The 20,220-nt window shown below is 43.8% G+C and overlaps 1 protein-coding gene across 1 annotated transcript in view; it reads left to right on the top strand.

Moving 5' to 3' along the window:
• LOC118931226 (dynein axonemal heavy chain 9-like) overlaps positions 1–20,220 on the top strand; it is a 349,376-nt gene that overhangs the window by 38,393 nt on the left and 290,763 nt on the right. The window contains 8 exon segments of the mRNA XM_057500855.1: positions 2,349–2,417; positions 3,876–4,002; positions 6,350–6,605; positions 7,666–7,907; positions 12,577–12,712; positions 14,847–15,043; positions 15,137–15,304; positions 15,307–15,563. Coding sequence (XP_057356838.1) covers positions 2,349–2,417; positions 3,876–4,002; positions 6,350–6,605; positions 7,666–7,907; positions 12,577–12,712; positions 14,847–15,043; positions 15,137–15,304; positions 15,307–15,563 — 1,452 coding nt within the window.

The raw sequence follows: 20,220 nt of genomic DNA, 5'->3' as shown, positions 1-20,220 counted from the left end.
GACAGTGCAAGACAGCCAGGAAGGAGCCCTGAGGGATATGCCATCCAGCCTGGCGAGCAGAAGAGCAGAATCAGTGTGAGCAATCTCCAGACTGTTGGAGAGAAGCTAAAAATCTGGATATGTATGTGAAATGCTCTACTTCAAAATTCTCAAGTATTCTACATTTTTTCAGACTCCACACAGATCACACAATCATGCTCCTGGGGCAGGTCTGAAGTGTCATGGGGTAGGAGGGTGGCAACCATCTGCAGCATCTGCTCTGATCTGAGTGAGAGCTTTGTTTTGTGGATGAAGAAACTGAGAGAAGCAGAAATGAGGTGACAAACCTAAATTCACAAAGAAAGGCAAGAAAAGAACTGGAACAAGAGCCTGGGACTCAGGGCTGCTAGCCCAGAGCTCTTCCTAGGGGCCCCTACCATGGGAAGCTTGGCGGCAGGGAGAAGATGTGAGTGGGTGGGGAGGAGTGGGTCTGCTTCTAGGAAAGTAGACAGCAGTAGCTGCCTGTGGTCTAGTTCTCTTGAAGCAGACTCCAACGTGTGTGTGCAGGAATTCAGAGATGCTCTTGGGAACAGCATCTGGGGGTTAGGGGAAGGGATTGGGCAGAGGGAGAAGTGAGCTGTGGTACAGTTGCAACAAGGCCTCAGCCCATTTTATGGGGAACTCTGGCCCTCTGGCATTGCCGGGCCTCCTACTCCCACATCAGCTTGTTGCTTGTTGTCAGCTGTCCGGGGAGGGGCCCAACTTGGGGCAACATGGCTTTTTCTGGCTGAGACTGTTCCCAAAGAGGGAGGCAACCATATTTCCTCTCAGCTGCCTTTTCCTGGGAGGGGCCCTGAATGGCACCCCACCATGTCCCCTACAATTCCCATGGATATGCCATTGGTTTTAAAAATGAATTCACATTTGTCTTGCACTCTCTCTATATAAATTGGTTAATTAAAGTGTTTTAGATGCCTCACCATGAAGTACAGTCTACATACAGGCAGTCAGTCCTCATTCCTATGACCTCTTGGGCCTTCTGGCCAATGCCACAGACCCCCCGTGTGAGAAGCCCCTCTCTCCTCTAGCCTCTTTCTGTTCCAGATACAAAACTGAAATCTTGGATCATGAACCTTGCAGAAATCCCACAGCTTGAGAGGGGAGCCCACCTCCTGGTCTGAAGCCCTTTGTACTTTTTACTGCCTGGCAGCCGCATCTGCCCAGTCACCATGTAAGGGAACTAAGCACCTGGAAAAAATGGCCAGGAAATCCAGGGCTCTCTCTGCAGGCATGAGGGCTTACACTGAAAGTTCAGGAGATCTTGTGAAGACACCCTGTATTGGTTTATAGAGCAAATGGATTTTAAAGAATCTTTGCAATAAGCTGCACCATTTTGCTAACAGAACAAACAAGACCAGAACCTCCAAGACACTTAGTGTGAAGGTTTCTGAAAATGATGGATATTTCACCAATTCTCCCAGGAGCTGGACTCTCCTGGGAACATACCGTGTTGCAAAGGAGTGTCAAAACTGGGGGAACAAGTGTGGGTAACAGTGCCTAGAGCCAGACTCTGCTCACATTCCTCTGTGGTCCTCACCATCCCTGTGGAATCTGAGTGTGTCTGTTCACGTGAATATGTGTACATGTGCATGTGTGTGTCTGCATGTATGTGCATCATGTGTGCCCAAGTTTGGGGGCATAAGAAGAAGAGGGAACCTCCTAGGAACATGTCAATGAGTAATTAGTAGCACGGTTTCTCATTGCCTGTCCTAGAGGGATGTCAGAGAGAGAGAAATGTATGTGTACACATACGCATGCTCACACACATACATACATGTATATAACAATGCTTATACATATGTGTTTGTATGGATAAACATTGTTATATACGTATATGCATATTATAAAACATTGTTATACACACATATGAAACACTTTTATATACATATACGCATGTATAATGTTATGTCACATAGTTTTGTTATGTTATAATGTATAATTATATATCGTTTTTTTTCCCTAAATATAAAATACAACAGCACCTAGAATTTTTCTTCCATGTCTCAATTTCCCTTTCATTCATAATTTTGAAGGACTTCATTTCCCTGTGCATGACTGGCTGGCTGGGGTGAGGGGTGGGTGGAAGGTTCTGCCATCGCTGTCATCCTTGGGGCTGCTTGTGTTTCAGAACGTGCAGATGCCCCCTAGTGGCCCACAGAGGATGTTCAGGAAGAAGAATGAAGGCTCATTTTAAGGGCATTTGGAAACCAGCTCAAGAAACTGTTCTTTATAGGCTGCAATTTGTTATTCAGACCATTATTTGGACTTCTTCTAATGGGGTGCCATTTTTTTCTCTGTTGTACGGATAGTTGCATGGAATCAGCTGAAGGAAAGTGCACGATACAAAAATATGAAGCCATGCTCTCCTTGCTGGAAAAGTAAGCACTTCTGGGATTGTCTTGTTCTGCAAATTGCACAGGCCCTGTGATGCCTTTTGCAGTCCCGAGTTGGTTCAGATCCTCATTGGCTGTGAAATGTCACCCTTGTTTTAAGTTATAAAACCCAATATCTGTGAGTACAGTGCTTCTGGCTTGCAGACACAGGGCCTCTGGGGAATGCAGCTCTATTCTAGAAACAGACACTTGTCCAGTGTAGTTTTGTTGGGAGCATGAACTTGGAAATCTAGAAAAAGTAGGGTGCTCTTCCCGGCACTCTGAAATCAGTGTGATGGGAAATCACAGCAGCTGCTCACTAAGCAGAAAGCAACAGTTTGTGCTGCACAGAGAGAAAATACGTTTTAAAAATATTTATTGTATCCTTCTATGGAGAAAGCATAAGAATGAAAATTTTGCAGGGGTTCATAGTTGTTCCTGCTTTAACGCTGCGGTAAGTCTTTTGGGGGCCCAGGGTCTGGTGCCCACACTGCCCACAGTTGCCAAATCTCTCAGTGATCATGTCACCACATCTCCTGGCTGAAAAGCCCTCAGGAGGGCCTCCTCCCATCCCTTTATCAACACATGCAAAGCAAAGCCTTTTGTAATGTGGCCCTTACCTCCCTCTCCAGCCTTGACCCTTAGCCCCTCTGGCCTCAGGTGTTCTTAGCATACACTCTGATGTTTTAGCTGTTTTTTACCTCCAGATTTTGGCCATGCTGTTGTTTCTGCCAGGAACACTCTTCTGCCGCCCAGCCACTACTCATCCTTACACTCAGCCAGGCATCGCTTCGGCCCCTCTTCCACAAAACCTGCCTGGCAATTTCCCTGTCACCCCCACCCCTGCCATTAGGTGCCTAACAGCCCCGTGCAGCTCTCTAGGCCTGCACTTGCTACACTCCGTTTCCCACGGCCCCTGCCACTAGCAGCCTTTACCACCTGGTGGGGCACTCCTGGTGGCTCGGTCCCCTTGCCCAGTGCAGGGCAGGTGTGCAGTCAGCCTGTGGAGACTGGACTATGAGTGTCTGTGAGCTGCCTGCAGATTAGTGTGAGAGCAGATCTTACCCAGTTACTTCTTCCCACATTGGCTGAGACTAATCACAACCTTTATCCCCTACAAAGACCTCATGGAGCCTCTCTTTCTGCTCACCTCTGATGAGCACCATTAGAAATGAGGGGTTACCTGCAGGAGCTACCATGCCTGGCTGAGTCAATGACTTTGACTTAAGAATGTATCCAGGTATTTTACTAATAGTATCTTCAGTTCATGGTTTTATATATATGTGTGTGTGTATATATATGAATGTACATATGTATATATACATGCACACAGATAGGTATGTTGTATATATGTTAATATATCTCTCTGTATAGATATATATGTTCATATATCTTTAGTAAATCATTGCTTGGTGTTTCGGGGGGAGGTGCTTATCAAGTGGCTGTTGTCTCTGATCTGCACAGATATGAGACAAGTCTTTATGATGACTGGTGTCAGACGGTATCAGAGAAGTCACAGTACAATCTTTCCCAGCCACTTCTGCAACGTGACCCAGAGACGAAGCAGATCACTGTCAACTTTAACCCACAGGTAAGTCAGGCAGCAGTAATTTCCTTTTGTGTTCTTGAAGAGTTTTGCTTAACTCTGCTGATTTCAAAGGCAAATGGCTTTTTATTAGAGCATATAAGAGCTGCTCAAAAGAATTTGCACCCCTGATTTCCTTTTCAGGATGAATTCTCCAGTGTTGTGTTTTCTTAAGTTGTCCAATATTCATATTTTTCTCCAGGGTTAGCGGATATATTTGCTTTGATTTTGCACAACAGAAAATATTGCAAAATAGTCTTTAAATTTTCATATGAGAACAGCTTTATTATGAACTTGACTTCCCATATGAAGTTAGGGAAGTACACATAAGATTAACTCATCAAGAAGTTTCAATATCATATTTTAGGTATACTCTACCTGAAATTCCGGAAGGTATTTAAACAGGTTACAGACATTGCTACCCCTCTTGGGACAGATAGAAAAACAGCATTACAGACCAGTTAGTACCAAACAGTCGATTAGGCCTACCTTGAATGCACACTCTGTGTGAAGGCGCTGACTAGAGGCTGGAGGGCCGACCAAATGTAACACTGGTTCCTGTTCTCAGGGAGTCCTCAGCTAGTTGGGAGCTAGAATCTCAACATGCACAAATCTATCTTTATTAGATACCATAAGGTGAACCTCAAAGGAGTAGCTTTGGAAATAAGAATCCAAAATAAGATTTTAGCGATTCTCAACCAAGGCAGTTTTGTCCCCCTGGAGGCATTTTTGGTTGTAAACTATGGGGTGAGTGCCAGTAGCACAGAGTGAGTAGATAGTGGGGATGCTGCTGGCTCTTTACCTTGCACCACAAAGAGTTTTTGTCTGCAAACGTTAGTAGTGCCACGGTTGGGAAGCCTTGGTCTAGATGATCCACGGTGGAAGACTGTGTGGATTACAGCTGCCATGGGCAACTTAATGCTGGAAAAAGCTACAGCCAAAAGTTAGCCCACATCAGGAAGTACATCATTCAGCCAAAGAAAAGTATTGGCCACCCCGAGCTAAAAGCAGCCACCTTCCTCTGTCCTGATGGCAAGCTCTCTGGGAATACAGTGTAGAGAGAGGTGAAAGCTAAGCCAATACGCATTTCTTCAAGTCACCTCCAGCCTGTGGAACTAAATATAAATATGTATGTATGTAATATCTCACCATTGTTTTAATTTGCATTTATTTGACCTCTGGTAAAGTACAAGTGTTCATTAGCTGTTCATGATTTTCCCATGAATTGCTTGTTCATGTCCTCTGCCTACTTTTGAGTGGAAAAGGCCTCTTTTCCTGTACATTTGTTAGAATATTTGATAAGTATTTTGTTAGATATTAAGAAATCTGTTGCAAATACTTTTACCAGTTGAAGTGTGCCATTTTGTTATGTGTATATTTTATGCCTCTAAATTTTATCTTGTATTTTGTGGTTCTGAATGGCTTTCTCTACCTCAATATTATATAACTACCCCACGTTTTCTTTTAATATTTGTTTTCATTTTTTTGCATCTAGATTTTTATTATCTGTCTTGAGCTTTATTCAAAATCAACTAGAGGCTGAGATCATTGTTACTGCCGAGTAGTTAGCCTTTGTCTAAACCTTGAGTAGAGTTGGCTAGGCAGTAATGAAGAACTGGCCCTGGCCCCCTGGAAGGAGAGTCAGGAGCCCAGGGCTCTTACACAGAGTGGGGAGTGGGGAGCAGTGATGGGTCGGAGGACTTAACAGCTTTTTGTTTTGTCATCCATACCTATGCACATCAGAGGTGCCAGGATGACAGATAATGAGAAATGGAGCCTGGAAACCCTTCCATAAACCTGTTTTTTCACTTGGCCACATCTGCTTGGCTTCTCACTTCTGCACTTGCCACTAAAGTCAGCATCCCACAGAAGTTCAGAAAAGCCTGGGTGACTTCCATTTTCTGACCTCCTCATATATTAAAACGCACAGACATGACAGCCAGGGGTTACTGACAGGAAGGGATATTTCAAATGATTCTTTTCCATGGTTAATATTGTACAGTGGGCATCTCCCCTCAGTTCTGTCCATGTCTGTCACTATGTGTTTGACCTCATTTGGAGAGGATACTGTTTGTCCCAGTTTGAGTCTTTTCATGCACATGGGTGGCCCAGACCAGATGAACCTTGTCCTTCAGACCACCAGCTCTTGATGGGAACTGGTTCAGCCAGGACGAGCTCCTCCTTCTGCCTGACAGTTTCCTTTTCCAAAACTAGGTTTAAGGAACATGTAGGAACAGGAGTTCAGAGGGGACCCAGAGGGTATTTGCATCCCTGGGTTTTTCTTGTCCTTGAATGACATTGCCGATACTCACTGCCATGGAACTACAGCCACTTACATCAGTTCTTTCTCCAGCTCATTTCAGTGCTGAAAGAAATGAGTTATCTCGAACCCAGGCAGATGAAGCACATCCCCGAGATGGCAGCAGCCATGTTCTCTTCCAGGGAATTCTATCGGCAGCTTGTGGCTAACTTGGAGCTAATGGCCAATTGGTACAACAAGGTTTTGAAAAGTCTGCAAGAGGTAGAATTTCCATTAGTGGAGAAAGAGCTGCAAAATATTGATCTTTGCCTGAAAGCTGCAGAGGAGACTCTCAACTGGCAAATGGAAGGTAACGGCACCACCTGGAGTCTGGGGAAAACATGGGGAGTCAAGATCCTAACAAGCTGGTAGATCCTCAGATGATACCCTGGTGATCTGGTTTGTATTTGAAACAGAAGTCTATCCCCTCAGATGTATATCCAAAGTGGAGAAGACAAGGGAGATTGGTGTTCCTTCTTCCTTCTCTTTGGAAATGATTAGTAGGCTTAGAACATTTTACTGCCAGGCACCTGGGGAGGCTGCACGATTGCTTGAGAGAGGCTCCATCTCTCACAGTCTCCAGCATATACTGGGCACTCCATGAATGAGGAATTTTAGTATATTACCACTGTTAATGTTCTTAACTAGACTATGAACATCTTAAAGGTGGGAACTTTGCATTCGCTTCTCTTGTATACTCTGATTCAGTTCAACAAATTTTCATTGATGGATTAACCTATGCAGGATTGTATGTGAGAGACTGTTAGGAGACTGACCCCTATCCTCAAATAACTCACATGTAGTGGGGACAACAGACATGGACAACCCAAATCACACAAGACAGGCTGTGAAAATAAGCCATCATAGACTTAAAAATAAAGTATGGTGAATCACAGGGGAGGGAGATTAATTTGCATTAGGATCCTCAGAAGAGTTAAAGTTTGAAAAGAAGGTCACAGTCAACTCACAAAAGTCTTGGAATGCCATATTAAACAAGTTGGAACTTTATTTCTTATACAAGGGGAATGATATTCTCAACATTTAATACAGTGAAAGTTCTTTAAAGAAATAAGACTCGATAACCCCAAAACAAGTCACCAAGTTGCCCTGCTGTGCCCTAGCACTGGCACCAACTATTGTTGTGTGTTTGGTAAACATCACTGTTTCTTTTCCTGAATAATCACGGTTCTGGTAAGAGCTGATTTTTTGATACAAGTAGGAGAAAAAGGCCCTTATGATAATGAAGTGATGTGTACAGAAAAAGTCTTTTGAAACCCAGTAGTGTTAAATCCCTGTCTTTCATTGAGACTAGACTTTTAGCTGTGCCCCTGTAAACTATCTCAGTTAACTGTATTTCTTTTGGGGAACAGGTATTTGGGATTATGTCAGTCAAATCACCAATAGTATTCATGATCTTGAACAGAGAATTCAGAAAACTAAAGACAATGTGGAAGAGATTCAAAACATCATGAAAACATGGGTGTCTCCAATATTTAAGAGAAAAGATGGAAAAAAGGAATGCCTTCTTTCCATGGATGATCAGCATGATTGAGTGCAAAAATCTTATAGTCTCATCAAAGAATCTGGCCTTAAGATTCACGCCCTTATTCAGGTAATAACCTCTCAGACACACATAACACTAGTACAGGGAAAGCCTCAAGAAGTGTGTTTGGGTGCAAGAAGTAACTTGAAAATTAGAACAGTCAATAGATGCTGTGTCTTCTGCAGTTAGGAATAGCAGTTTATACTCATAGCAAAAGAACTAAAACCAACAGAGAGGGGGAGTGAAAAGTCACATTCTGCATCAGTGTGTCAAAATCAGTGCTATGTTAATAATGACACCACTTAGTAGCCACTTAAGTCCCACACGAAACCTCAAAGGGGATGCCAAGGACAGAATCCTAAAGTGCCTGCTACATGAATCACCCCAGACTTGCCCATGCAACCTAGTGAGGACCTCCAGCATCATTTTTAGAACCTAACTTTGTAGAGCCTGATGAGGTGAGAGATTACCATGGTTCCCTAACTGCACTGGGTAAAGAGAAGAAAACAATGCAGAGGACTGCACTCCATGCAGTGAAGCTCTGCCCTGCCTTGTGATCAAGGCAACTTCCTGTCTTATCATCAGAGGCCGAGCAATGGAAAAGTGCCATAAATGGCCACCAACTCCAACCCCACTGGAGCAGCCATGGGGCAGTTCTGGCTGGCAGGCCTCAGGCACAAAGTCAATAATGAGTCACAGTTGGTAATTTGGGGTTACCTATGCTTTGAAGCATGGTAAGATGCTGCACTTTTGATTTTGTTCACTTTCTTTATCTGTTTTCTAATATGTTGTTTTTTTTATTTTATCTTTCTAGTTAACTGAGGGTTAATTTGCTCATCTTTTTTTCCTAGCCTGTCAGGGTAGAAACTTAGGGTACTGACTGTAAGCCTTTCTTTCTTACTAATGCAAGCATTTGCTGGCATAAATTTCCCTCTTAGCAGGACATTAGTGGCATTCATACATTTAATCTGCTTCATTCTCATTATCTTTCAGTTTAAAATTTTTTCTCTTGCAACTTCTTTAACTCAGTGGTTGTTTAGAAGTGTATTGTTGAGTTTCCACATATTTGGGGGTTCTCTGGATATCTTAATGAAATTGGTATCTCATTTAATTTCCTTGTGTTCAGAGAAAATACTCTAAGATTTCAATCATTTGGATTTCCCTGAGATTTGGTCCATGACCTAGAATATTGTCTATCATACTGCATGTTCCCTGTGCACTGAACAATATGTTTGTTCTTCCATGGGTGGCTGTAGGGTTCTGCAAATACCAGTAAGTTCCATGTGATTGGTAGTGTTGTTCTGATCTTCTATGAGCTTTCTGCATGTTTTGTCTATTTGTTCTTCTAATTACTGAAGGAAGAGTGGTAAAATCTCCACCTAGGATTTTGGGTATGTCCGTTTAGTCCTTTAGTTCTGTCCGATTTTTCATCATGTATTTGAAACCTTGTTAGTAGGTACAAACACAGGTTTATAATTATTACAACTTCCTGATGAATTGACCATTTCATCATTATGAAATTCCCTTTTGATTTCTGGTAATACCCCCTTGAAATCTGTTTTCTCCTGATAATACCATAACCTTTCCTTCCAGACTCACCATCCCTACTTATTGCCTTATCCATCTGTTCCCACTCTTTTACCTCCAACCCATTGCTCCTCTGGATTCGAATTTATTCCCTTATAGACAAGCAGCACATGGTAGAAACTTACTTTTCTAACAACTCTGCCTGCTAATCTCTGTAACGTTCAGACTATTAACATTTGATGTAAGTACTGGTATGGCTGGAGTTAGCTCTGCCGTTTTGCTATTTGTGTTCTACTTGCTTCATCTTCTTTGTTCCTCTACTCTTCCTTTCTCACCTTGTTATTGATGACATATTTTTTAGGATTTAATTTCTCATTGGCATTTCAGCTTTTGTTGTTGGATTACATTTGCAGCGGTGGTTCTATGTTTCTGCATGTCTCTTGAACTAGTCAAAATCTGCTTACAGTTTTCCCATGAAATATGAGAGATACCCACACTACAGTGTAACCTAGCAACATATGGTTCAATTCAAAACCACCCTGACCCCCATCTATCACAGTTTTGAGGTGTGCGTCTGTGTGAGTGTGTGTGCACGTATGTGAAACAAATCCCACAGTAGAGTATTATGATTTTTTGCTTTAAAATTTCAAGAAAAATGTTCATTGTGTTTTATATTTACCCACAAACCCACCATTTTAAGACTTGTTCTTCCTTTCTATAGAACTGAGTTACCATCTGTGGTCATTTGTCTTCAGCCTGAAGAACTTCCTCTGCTATTCCTTGTAGTTCAAGTCTGCTAATGACATATTCTCTCAGTTTTTGTCTATCCAAAAATGTCCTCATTTCACCTTTGTTTCTGAAGGATAGTTTCACTGGACGTGGAATTCTGTGTGGACAGTTTTATTTTTCTTTCAGAAGTCATCTCATTGTCTTCTACCCTCTATTTCTGATGAGAAGCCAGCCCTAATTTGCATCTTTGTTCCTCTATATGTAATCTATTATTTCTCTCAGGCAGCTTTTAATAGCTTCTTTTTAAATCTTTGTATTGTTTTCTGTTTGACTATGACGTGCCTAAATAGGTTTTCTTTATAGTCATCCAGCTCGGAGTTGGGGATTTTGTATTTCAAAATTTGGGAGTTTATATTTAACAACAGCATCTTGAATCTGTTTTTCCTCAGATTTAGGGAGTTTTTAATCAATTATGGCATTCTTGTCTGATAATGCTAACATTGATTTTATTTTCTGAGCCTGTTTTTTTAGTGTGACTGAAGTGTGTTTTTCTCTGACTTAAAATAAGTCTAAGGAATAGGCATTCCAAGATGGGTATGGCAGCTATTTTCTGAGTCTATTCTTATTAATTATTTTCTCTCTTGGTTAAATGTCACATTTTCCTGCTTCTCTGCATGTCCAGTAATTTTTGTATTATGTTCTAGTCACGTTGGATGCTGCTTTAGAATCTGGGTGTGATTTCCCTTAAGGAGTTTGTATTTTGTTTCGGCAGGCAGTTCACTTACCGCTTGATCTCGTCGATGCTCAATATTAAGCTTTGCTAAGGGAGGGTCTAAAGAGGCCTGACTCTAGATCAGAACAGTTCTAATCCTAAGCATATCATTTCTGGGGTCTAATGAATTCCTGGGTTACCTGCAGATAATTTCTGGTAGAGCACAAATGTCTTCTGGCACTGCATGACCTAGACAGTCTCCATTCAGCTTCGAGCCTCAGTAACTGTTCTCTGCCAGGCCTTGCAGAGCCTTACCCTAAATGTGGACAGCTTACTATTCAAGGGCTCAAGAGGACTCAGCAGCCTTAGCAGCCCAGCTCCAGTGCCACCTGTTCTGCCCGGCAGGAAGGGTGCTGTTACTGAGCTCCACTTCCTCATGCCGTGGTTGGGAAAGTGTCTATGTAGAAAGCCAGATGGTTGTGCAGCTCACCTGGATATTTCCCTCCTCTCAAGGATCACATCTCTGTATTGTTGGTTACCCAGTGGCCTAAACCAGTTGTTTCTTGTATTGTACCCAGTTCTATAGTTGTTTGTAGAAGAGTAAGTCCGATCTCATTCCTCTGTCTTGGCTAGGATCAGAAACTTGAGCTCTTTCTTCTTAGATCACAGGAAACCCCAACATGTCTGCTCCTTAGACCATAGTAGATCTGAGTTCGTAGAAAGGTGGAAAGTGCAGACTGAGGGAGGAAATAGAGTAGCCATGCAAAGCAGTCATGAAAACCGGAAGTTTTAGAGAAAAAAACAGACATGCACATTTTAATAACATCTGAGAGAAACTCTATATCATCACTGTGTTGTTTGTGTGATGATGGACTTTAAGTTATTAGGAAAATCTTCAACTGACTGAGAAAGGAGAGCTGTAATACACTTTAGAAACTTCAGAGTTTTGTCACTTAAAGGCAGGATCCCGAGGTTGTTTTTTATCCAGGGGGATTTACAACCTGGAAATGTTTGTAAAGGGATAAGTGAGTGTGAATCACCTAGAAATTTTACTCCTGCAAATTCATTACCACTCACTTTGGAGAGATAAGATGAATGGGAAGTTGCTGAAAAAAGGCTTAATAATGAAGATGAGACAGAGCAAATGGGATAACTCTACTTGTTACAACCACCAGGTCAGGAAAGACCGAGAAAGAGAACAAGAGCAAGAGAGACAGAGACAGAGGGAGAGAGACAGAGAGGGAGAATGTGGCATTCATTTATGTGTATGTGTTTTCTCAATTACTCCGTGTGATGAAGGTTTTGAGTTAAATGACAACACAAAACACTCCAGCTCATTTCTAGGGATTGTCTAGGAAATGCCTTACTTGCTTGAACCCCAAATTTCTTATAAGCCTTGAGTCATAACACCCCCCACCCTTGGTAATCCCTCTGCCTCCCCTGTCTTCTGTGCTGAGGCAGCCTCCTCCCTAGCCCAACAGCCAGTGTTTATGAGGTGCGCACACTGCACCCAGCAACATGGCCAGATGTCACCCTCCTTTCTCAGGGACAGGATGATACCTGCTGTTCGCTGCCTGGGTTAACTTTGTGTTCCTTCCAGCTGGTGGCTAAAACCATTAAACAGAATGGATCTGATACACATGTAATAGCAAAGTCTTCACAAGAATGCTTTTTTTCTCTATGTGTTCTTTTCATTCCCATTACTGGTGACTAGACCAGTCCTTCCATGTTATTAAACGTGGTTTAATAATTCCATTCTCTTTTTTGTAGAAAAACCTAGGTCTGTTTTCAGCAGACCCAGCCTCTAATATCTGGAAGACTTACGTTAAATACATCGATGACATGTTGCTGGATGGATTCTTTCTAGCCATTGAGTGCTCCCTCAAGTACCTCCTGGAAAATACTGGTATTTACTGGCTTATGGATGTGGGTTATTCCTGGAGAGATAACAGTCATAAAGTGTATTGACTTACAGTAAAGGGTAACTGAGCATTCTGTGACTTCTCCCAAAATGCTGTGGACATTTTGTGAATTACACACAGTAAAATAGCAAAGGTATTGAGTTTCTAAATTGTTCAAAAGGAAAAGACTTCTCTCCAAAACTTGGACAATAAACCAGGCTCTCAAACAGTGAGACCTATAACAAAAGCAAAACCATAAAATCTAATCAATCTAAATCAAGCTTCAGAAAAGAGGAGTGATTGAATTAGAGCCATGGGAAGCATAGTCAGATTGCTTTGTCTTCCCTGGTCCACCTTCCTGTTTGCCATCTTCTCAGGGTTGGTGAAGCCAAGACCATTCCCATGGCTTGGGCTGGATGCCCCATCCTCCCTCAGAATACAAATCCTGCCCAGGTCAAATGCTGCCCACTCTACCCAGGAATATTATCCCCCTTCTGACCTCTTAAAGTTGCTTGTACCAAGGTTATGGAACCACCAGGGCAGTCTGGTTTGGATGGTAATAATGCTGTCTTTGCATCTGACACACAGATTAGGTTCTCATGTTTGCACATGCGATGAAAATCTCATGTGGTCAAAAATGGTCTTGCAAGTCTTTAAAACCCTGTAGACTACATGCAGCCTGATCTATCAAATTATAAGTATCTAACACATATAATAATGCGGAATAATACATCGTGAGTACATACACAAAGCACAATAGTACAGATGTTTTAAAACTATCCTGTGAATGTAGTATGATTGCAGTGGTATTGGTAAACTTGCATTTCCCCAAGTTAAATATGTGTTTGATGGGACAAAATAGGATACATGATCCCTACAGTTTTGAAGGCAAGACCCTAGTCTTACATATCTTTGAGGATCCCAGGTTTTTTTTAGTTAGGGCGAATGGCTAAATTCTGGTAACAAAAACTCCATTTGTACTGTGGCTTAAATGACAAAGACCTCTATCTTGCAAGTGCTGGTCTAAGCTTCCTGCCATCCTGCCATTCTTCAGGGCCTCCTCTTCATTTCTGTGGTGGAGCTGGGTCACTGCCACATCTGCTCTCAAGCCTGTGACAGTGGGAAAGACAGAGCGTAGGGGAGAAGAGGCTACCGCCTCAGTGGCCCTAGCCTGAAAATGGCACCCGTCACTTCTTCCCACATTCCAGTGGTGAGGGAGTCATGTTACCACCCCAAACCGCAGGGAGGGTGGGGGAAGGTGGCCACATACCCAGTCAAAACTATTTCTGGGGAAGGAGGGAATAATGAATTTCAATGCATAGTCTCTGCTGCCCACAGTATCCAGCAAATAACAGTCTCCTAAATATTTCTACAGTCAAAAAGATACACAGAAATAAGTGGCCACTGATAAAAGTTTAAGCATTAATCTTGTCCTTGGAACATCTTGCCCCATGTTATATTTTGACTTAAATTTAGCAAGTTAGTCTAGTAAGCAATCAGGGATTTATTAATTATTGATACCATTTTTAAAATGTTCATCACTTCAGGACTACCGAATTAAAATAGGTTGTGTTTTCATAGAATAGGAGCTGAACAGATAGGATTATAACTTCTCTTTCCTTTTCCTGCCTAGTAACCACAGACAAGCATACCGCTGTTCACCTAGGGAGTGCCAGTGGGAGTGCATGCTTTGTGCCTAGGAAGAGATCAGCTGCTTCCAAGAAATTGACTTTGTAAAATCAACCTGTTCTCAACCCAAGGCTCTACTGTGTGCTCTGGCACCCCCCTGGCCCTGCCCAACCCAGGAGGCCTTGGGAATGTGGAAGGGGACTGGCTTGTGTTGATCAGTCACTGGGATATGCTCTCTGAAGACAAGGAGAGTAAATATCCTGCGATGCCCAGGACAGCCCTGTACAAGAGTTGGCCTGTTTAAAATGTCAGGAGTTCCCCTGTTGATAAACACTGCAAGACTGTCACCCTCACCTTTCCTGGGGTGTTAACAAATTTTACATTTCCATTTTCCTATACCCAAACAGCTTATCTAAAGGAAAGGAATGCACTGGGCATTTTTAAAACAGCATTGCAGTTTGCTCATTGTACCCATTCTTCTTTGTTCCATTTGTTTTCCTTGTTTTACAGAATGTCGAGTAGGACTCACCCCAATATTTGAAGCACAGCTGAGCTTAGCAATCCCAGAATTAGTTTTCCATCCATCCCTGGAGTCTGGAGTGAAGGGTGGCTTCCACGACATTGTTGAGGGTCTTGTCGCCAGCATTTTTGGAATATCATCCTTGGTGCCACGGCTTTCCCCACAAAACGGCTCTCCCCACTATCAGGTACTGGATCTGTGACCATCCTGCCTTCCAGCCAGCTCTGGAACTTCTTGAGAAATGTGGGTGTAACCTACCTGCCATTGTCTTGCTCCCCAGGTTGACGTGGAGGGCATGGCCCGTTTGGCCAGCATGAGGAGCACCCTCATGGAGAGGGTTCAGAGCATGATGGCCCTCTGCTGCAGCTATCGGAACACCTTCAGCCAGTATTCCTACCTCTACGTGGAGGACCGGAAGGAGGTCCTGAGTCAGTTCCTGTTGTATGGGCGCGTGTCCTCACACCCGAGGAAATTGAAGCCCATGCAGAAGATGGCATCCCAGAGAACCCTCCCCTCCTCCATCAATTTAAAGCACAGATCGACTCCTATGAAAAGCTCTATGAAGACGTGTGCAGGCTGGAGCCCATCAGGGTGTTTGAGAGCTGGATGAAAATTGATGTGCGACCCTTTAAAGCATCTCTACTGAATGTTATTAAGAAGTGGAGCCTCATGTTCAAGCAGCATCTTGTTGACTCTGTCACCGACAGGTAATAGAGTTGTCCCAGCTTTCTTCCAGTATCCCAAGCTGTTGAGAACACCATGTTTTTAATTTTCTTTATATTTCCCTATAGGTTCATTGGTTAAATTAAAAATTAAAGCAGCTGTTGGAAGTTCCAGGCTTCTGGACACCAGTGGAAACTTTCCTCCTGCCTTTACTTTGCTCACCAGATATGGCCTCTTTTTGTTTTATTTTCCATTTGGTGCCCAGTGTGTGAAAGGCACCCAGTAAGTGGTAAATAATGTTCTGTGCAATCATAGCAGATCCAGCCTCCCCTCACAACTCTGACTGAAATCTCTTTAAGCCTGGGAAGCAGAGGGCGTCTAATGGACCTCTTAGATTTTATTTCTACCACTTACTCCTTGTCTCAGATGATCCAGCTGGGCAATGCGGACGTCACTAAATCCACACATTCCTGATGCCTGCCTGGGCCATTCCAGCCATGTGATAGGACTGGATCTGACATTCTGTCTATTCCACTGTGGGCTTAGACTCCCCAGCCCAGCACCAGGCTCACCAGCCCAGAGCATCAGCCTCTGATAAATAATCAGTCTGGGCAGCAGTCCCCTGGTCACCTCACCTTCGCTTTGTCCCTGCGGATCTGCCACAGTCAGAATGTTGATCCCCATCCCTGCCCTGAATCTTGTGGGGAGCCTTGGTCTCTCTGTTCAGTGTTCAGCCTTTGATATGACAGCTGGTGCTCCAGGGGAGCCGACCTGTCCCCTCCCCTGCATTTGATGCTGCTCTTGGTTAAGGTACAGCCTCCCTGCTCGGTGAACTAGAGCTGTGAGCAGAAGGAAAATGGCCAAGTCGGGTGTGTCTGTCTGCAAGCAACACCCCAAGAGACTTGCAAGGCTGGTGGCCTACCCCTCCAGGCAACCCCAGAGAAGCACCACAGGGTGTTTTAAACAGGGCTTCCTAGGTGTTCTCTAAGAAGCCAGTTTTCCATGTTCACAAAAACTTTTGCTCTCCGAGGAGCTGAGAGGCAAGGAGCAGAAGCCCTGGTGGGCACAGGGGCAGCAGCAGAGGTGCCCCCAGATACAGCACCACTGAGAGCGGCGGCTGCTCTGGCTGTTCTTCACTGGTAGGTCGGATCATCCGGAGATACAGGGGTATGTTTCAGAATACAGGTTTAATTTTTATATAGGTGTGGCATGGCTAACAGAGAATCAGTAGGAGATGACTGCCATTGAAAAGATAGTTTGTTACACTTGTAGATTCCAAGAGGGAGTGTAAACCTGACATGGAGGGCCACACAGAGAAGCGCCAGGTTCCATCAGGAGGCAGAAGTGTGAGAGGGAAATGTGGGCAAGAGACTCCATTCTGGTTTCCATGGAGAAAATGGGCAAGGCAGAGTGAGCAGGTTTGGAACTGGCTTGTTTGAATCATTTCATCAGGCTCTGGGGCACAGCGGCTGTCTCTAGTTGTCTGACACCTGGCCCTGGGGGGCTAGGGCAGGTGTTTATGGTCTGGATGTGGGCGTTGGGTGGAGGAGATGGTTGGGGATATGGACTTTGGGTTGACTGGCTTTCTCACGAAAAGCATGCTCAAAGGCAAGTCCTTTCTATCCCTAGGAATTGGCCAGCCCTGGGAGGGGCGGTCCCTTCAGCATCAGCAAGGCCCCAGATGTTTGAGCATCAGGAACACATGGTTGGTACAGGGTGTAGTGACAGCAGCTGCCTTGTCTCTACCATGGAAGGCTTCATGGGATCTAACCATTTCACAGGATAAGCATGTCGTGGAGCAGTTAGGAGGCCTGAGTCCTTGTCCTTCAACCCCTATTTCACTGTCTCTGAAGGAAGGCAGGATGACTGGATTCCTCTAAGGTACCTCTAGTATTATCAGTTGGTGATTCCATAAATTGAGTGCTTTGCTACACTTTGGGAGAATGTGTTACTGTGTTCTCAAGGATTAGAAAAAATGGAAATAATGAGGACAATGAGAAACATTTATTATTGAGTGTCTGCTATGTGTCACATAATTATGTGATTCCCCCAACCCTTAATAGGTCAGGTGGAAGCCCCTCAATCCTGCCTCGCCTTACATCTCATACACTTCATTTACTGTCGGAAGCTCAGCCCTTCTTTATCAACTCTTCTTTTCAGCTTGGGCTGTTGTGATACTGTGGTTTATAATGAGAAATATGTATTTGGTCTTCATCCCCATCTCTGGCACAGAGCTCCTAAAACCCTTGGGTTTTCCTAAGTGGTGAGAGTGAGAAGGTGCTCTTTGTTATGTTAATGAGGTGACTTTTGGACCCATCTAAGGATGGGGGCAGGTTACCAGGAGGACAACCATGTGGTTAGAAGGTTGGGACTTGCAGTTCCACTCGCCTGGCTTTGGGGCATGGGAGGGACGGGAGGCCAATCGATTGCCAATGGCCAATTATTTAATCAATCTTTCATATGTAATAAAGCCACCATAAAAACCAAAAGTATGAGGTCCAGAGAGCTTCCAAGTTGGTGAACATCTGGGGATGTGGGGAGCATGGCAGACTCAGAGAGGGCTTGGAAGTTCTGCACCCTTTCTCCTTACCTTGGCCCTATTAATCTCTTGTATCTGGCTGTTCTGAATTCTGTCCTTTTATAATAAATCAGTAATCTAATGAGTAAATGGGTTTCCTGAGTTCTGCGAGCTGTTCTAGCAAATTAATAAAACTCAAGGAGGGGGTCATTGGAATCTCCCATCTATACCCGGCCAGTCAGAGGCAGAGATGGTAAATTGGGCTGTGACAGGTATCTGAAGGGAGAGCAATTTTGTGAGACTGAGCCCCTACCCTGTGGGATCTGATGCTACCAGATAGATAGTGTCAGAATTGAGTTGAATTGTAGGACACCCAGCTGGTGTGGGACAATTACCTGGTGGTGTGGGGAACGCTTCCCCACCCCCAACACACACACACATTGAAACTGGAATTCGAATCCTAGTAGCCGCCATAACAAAATGCCACAGACTGGGTGGCCTAGAAACCAGAAATTTATTTCTCCCAGTTCTGGAGGATGGGAAGTCCAAGATCAAGGTGCCTGTGGTTTGCTGCCTGTGGGGAGCTCTCCTGGCTTCCTCACTCTGTCCTCATGTGGCCTTTCCTCGGTGTCTCTGCACACAGAGAGAGAGAGAGATCTCTTTCTTTTTCTCATAAGGCCACTAATCCCTTCTGAGGAGCCATCCTCATGACCTCATCTAACCCTAATTACCCCCCAAAGGCCCCACCTCCAAATTCCATACCATTAGGGGTTAGGGCTCAAACATAGGAATTTGTGGGGCGCACACACATTAGGCTCATAACATCATCTAAATTCTCATCCCTGTTCAGCTCTTCATGCCCTGATCTGGCTCACCCCCGACCTTGCCCTCACCAAGCCTTCCCACAGATCTCAGAATCTTTCATCAGCAAACGCCCACTGTTCCCTTCATCATCCCCCATCCTCCTCTTTCTCTAACTGAACCCTGGCTCACTCTTGAGGACACTTCTTTGCAGCCCTCTCCTGTAGAGCCTGATTTTCCTCCTGTATCCCTCTGAGCCCTGGGCCTGGAGGCACTCTTACTGGTCCTTGCTTCTTCCAGACCATGTCTCCACCATCCTCCCTCAAAATCCCCAGCTTCCCTGGAGCAAGTTCTTCCAGACATCAGCACTTGCTGTGTGTCTTTGCTGCAGCTGCCTCCTGAGCTGTTAGCCATTCTTCCCCATCACTGCAGCTCTTACCATCTGGCTCAGCCTCCCTTCCCCACGCTTCTGCTGACAATCATCCCCAGGGAGCCAACATCCACATAGAGTCTCCATTGTCCCTGCTTCTTACTTTGCTGACCTCTCTCCCTAGTGCCCTTCCCCTCCTCTTTACCTCTGCTGCCTCATTCCATGTCGTGCTCTCCGTGGGTGGAGGAAAAGTTGCAGAAGTAATTTCTGTCCCTTCAGAGCCTCAGGTTCAAGCATTCCATTTTCTGACCACCACCTAGTATCCTTCCAACTCACGTACTTGGCAGCCCCACCACATACTTTCTTCAGACCCATCAGGATCCTCAATCCATTGACCCTGATGCTTCTCAGTGTGTCCTTGATGTTTTATTTTTCGGTCCCTAGTATAAATGAAATTTTAAAATCATGTTTTTGTGGAAATGGAATTGACTTTTGTGTATTGATTTTGTATCAAGCAATTGCTAAATTAACTTATTAACTCGAATAATTTGCTTCCTTCTTTGGGCTTACCATGGATATAGTCATCATCTACACACTTATGATAGGTTTATTTCTTTCTCCTCAGTCTTTTTATAAAATGCATTTCATCGCTATTTCTTATCTTGCCACACTATCTAGGACTTCCAGTATAATGTTGAATAAAGTGGTGATGGCAAGTACCCTTGTTGTGCCCCAGTCTTAAAGGGGATGCCTTTAACATTTTATTACTAAATATAACATTTGCCATGATTTTGTGTGTGTGTGTAGATTCTCTTTATCTGATTAAAGAAGTCCCCTTCTATTCCTAATTTGTTAGGAAGATTTAGCATAAATGGATATAGCATTTTACCAAGTGCTTTTTCTAGCTTCATTAAGATAATTCTGCTTTTTCCCTCAAAATGTTCAAATGGTGAATACATTATTTAATTTCTAATATTAAACTAACCAGGTGTTACTGTGATAAGCCCAACTA

Source organism: Manis pentadactyla, chromosome 4 (assembly GCF_030020395.1).
Source record: "Manis pentadactyla isolate mManPen7 chromosome 4, mManPen7.hap1, whole genome shotgun sequence".
NCBI lineage: Eukaryota > Metazoa > Chordata > Mammalia > Pholidota > Manidae > Manis > Manis pentadactyla.
The sequence above is the reverse complement of the archived record's forward strand: the minus strand, read 5'-3'. Positions and strand labels throughout refer to the sequence as shown.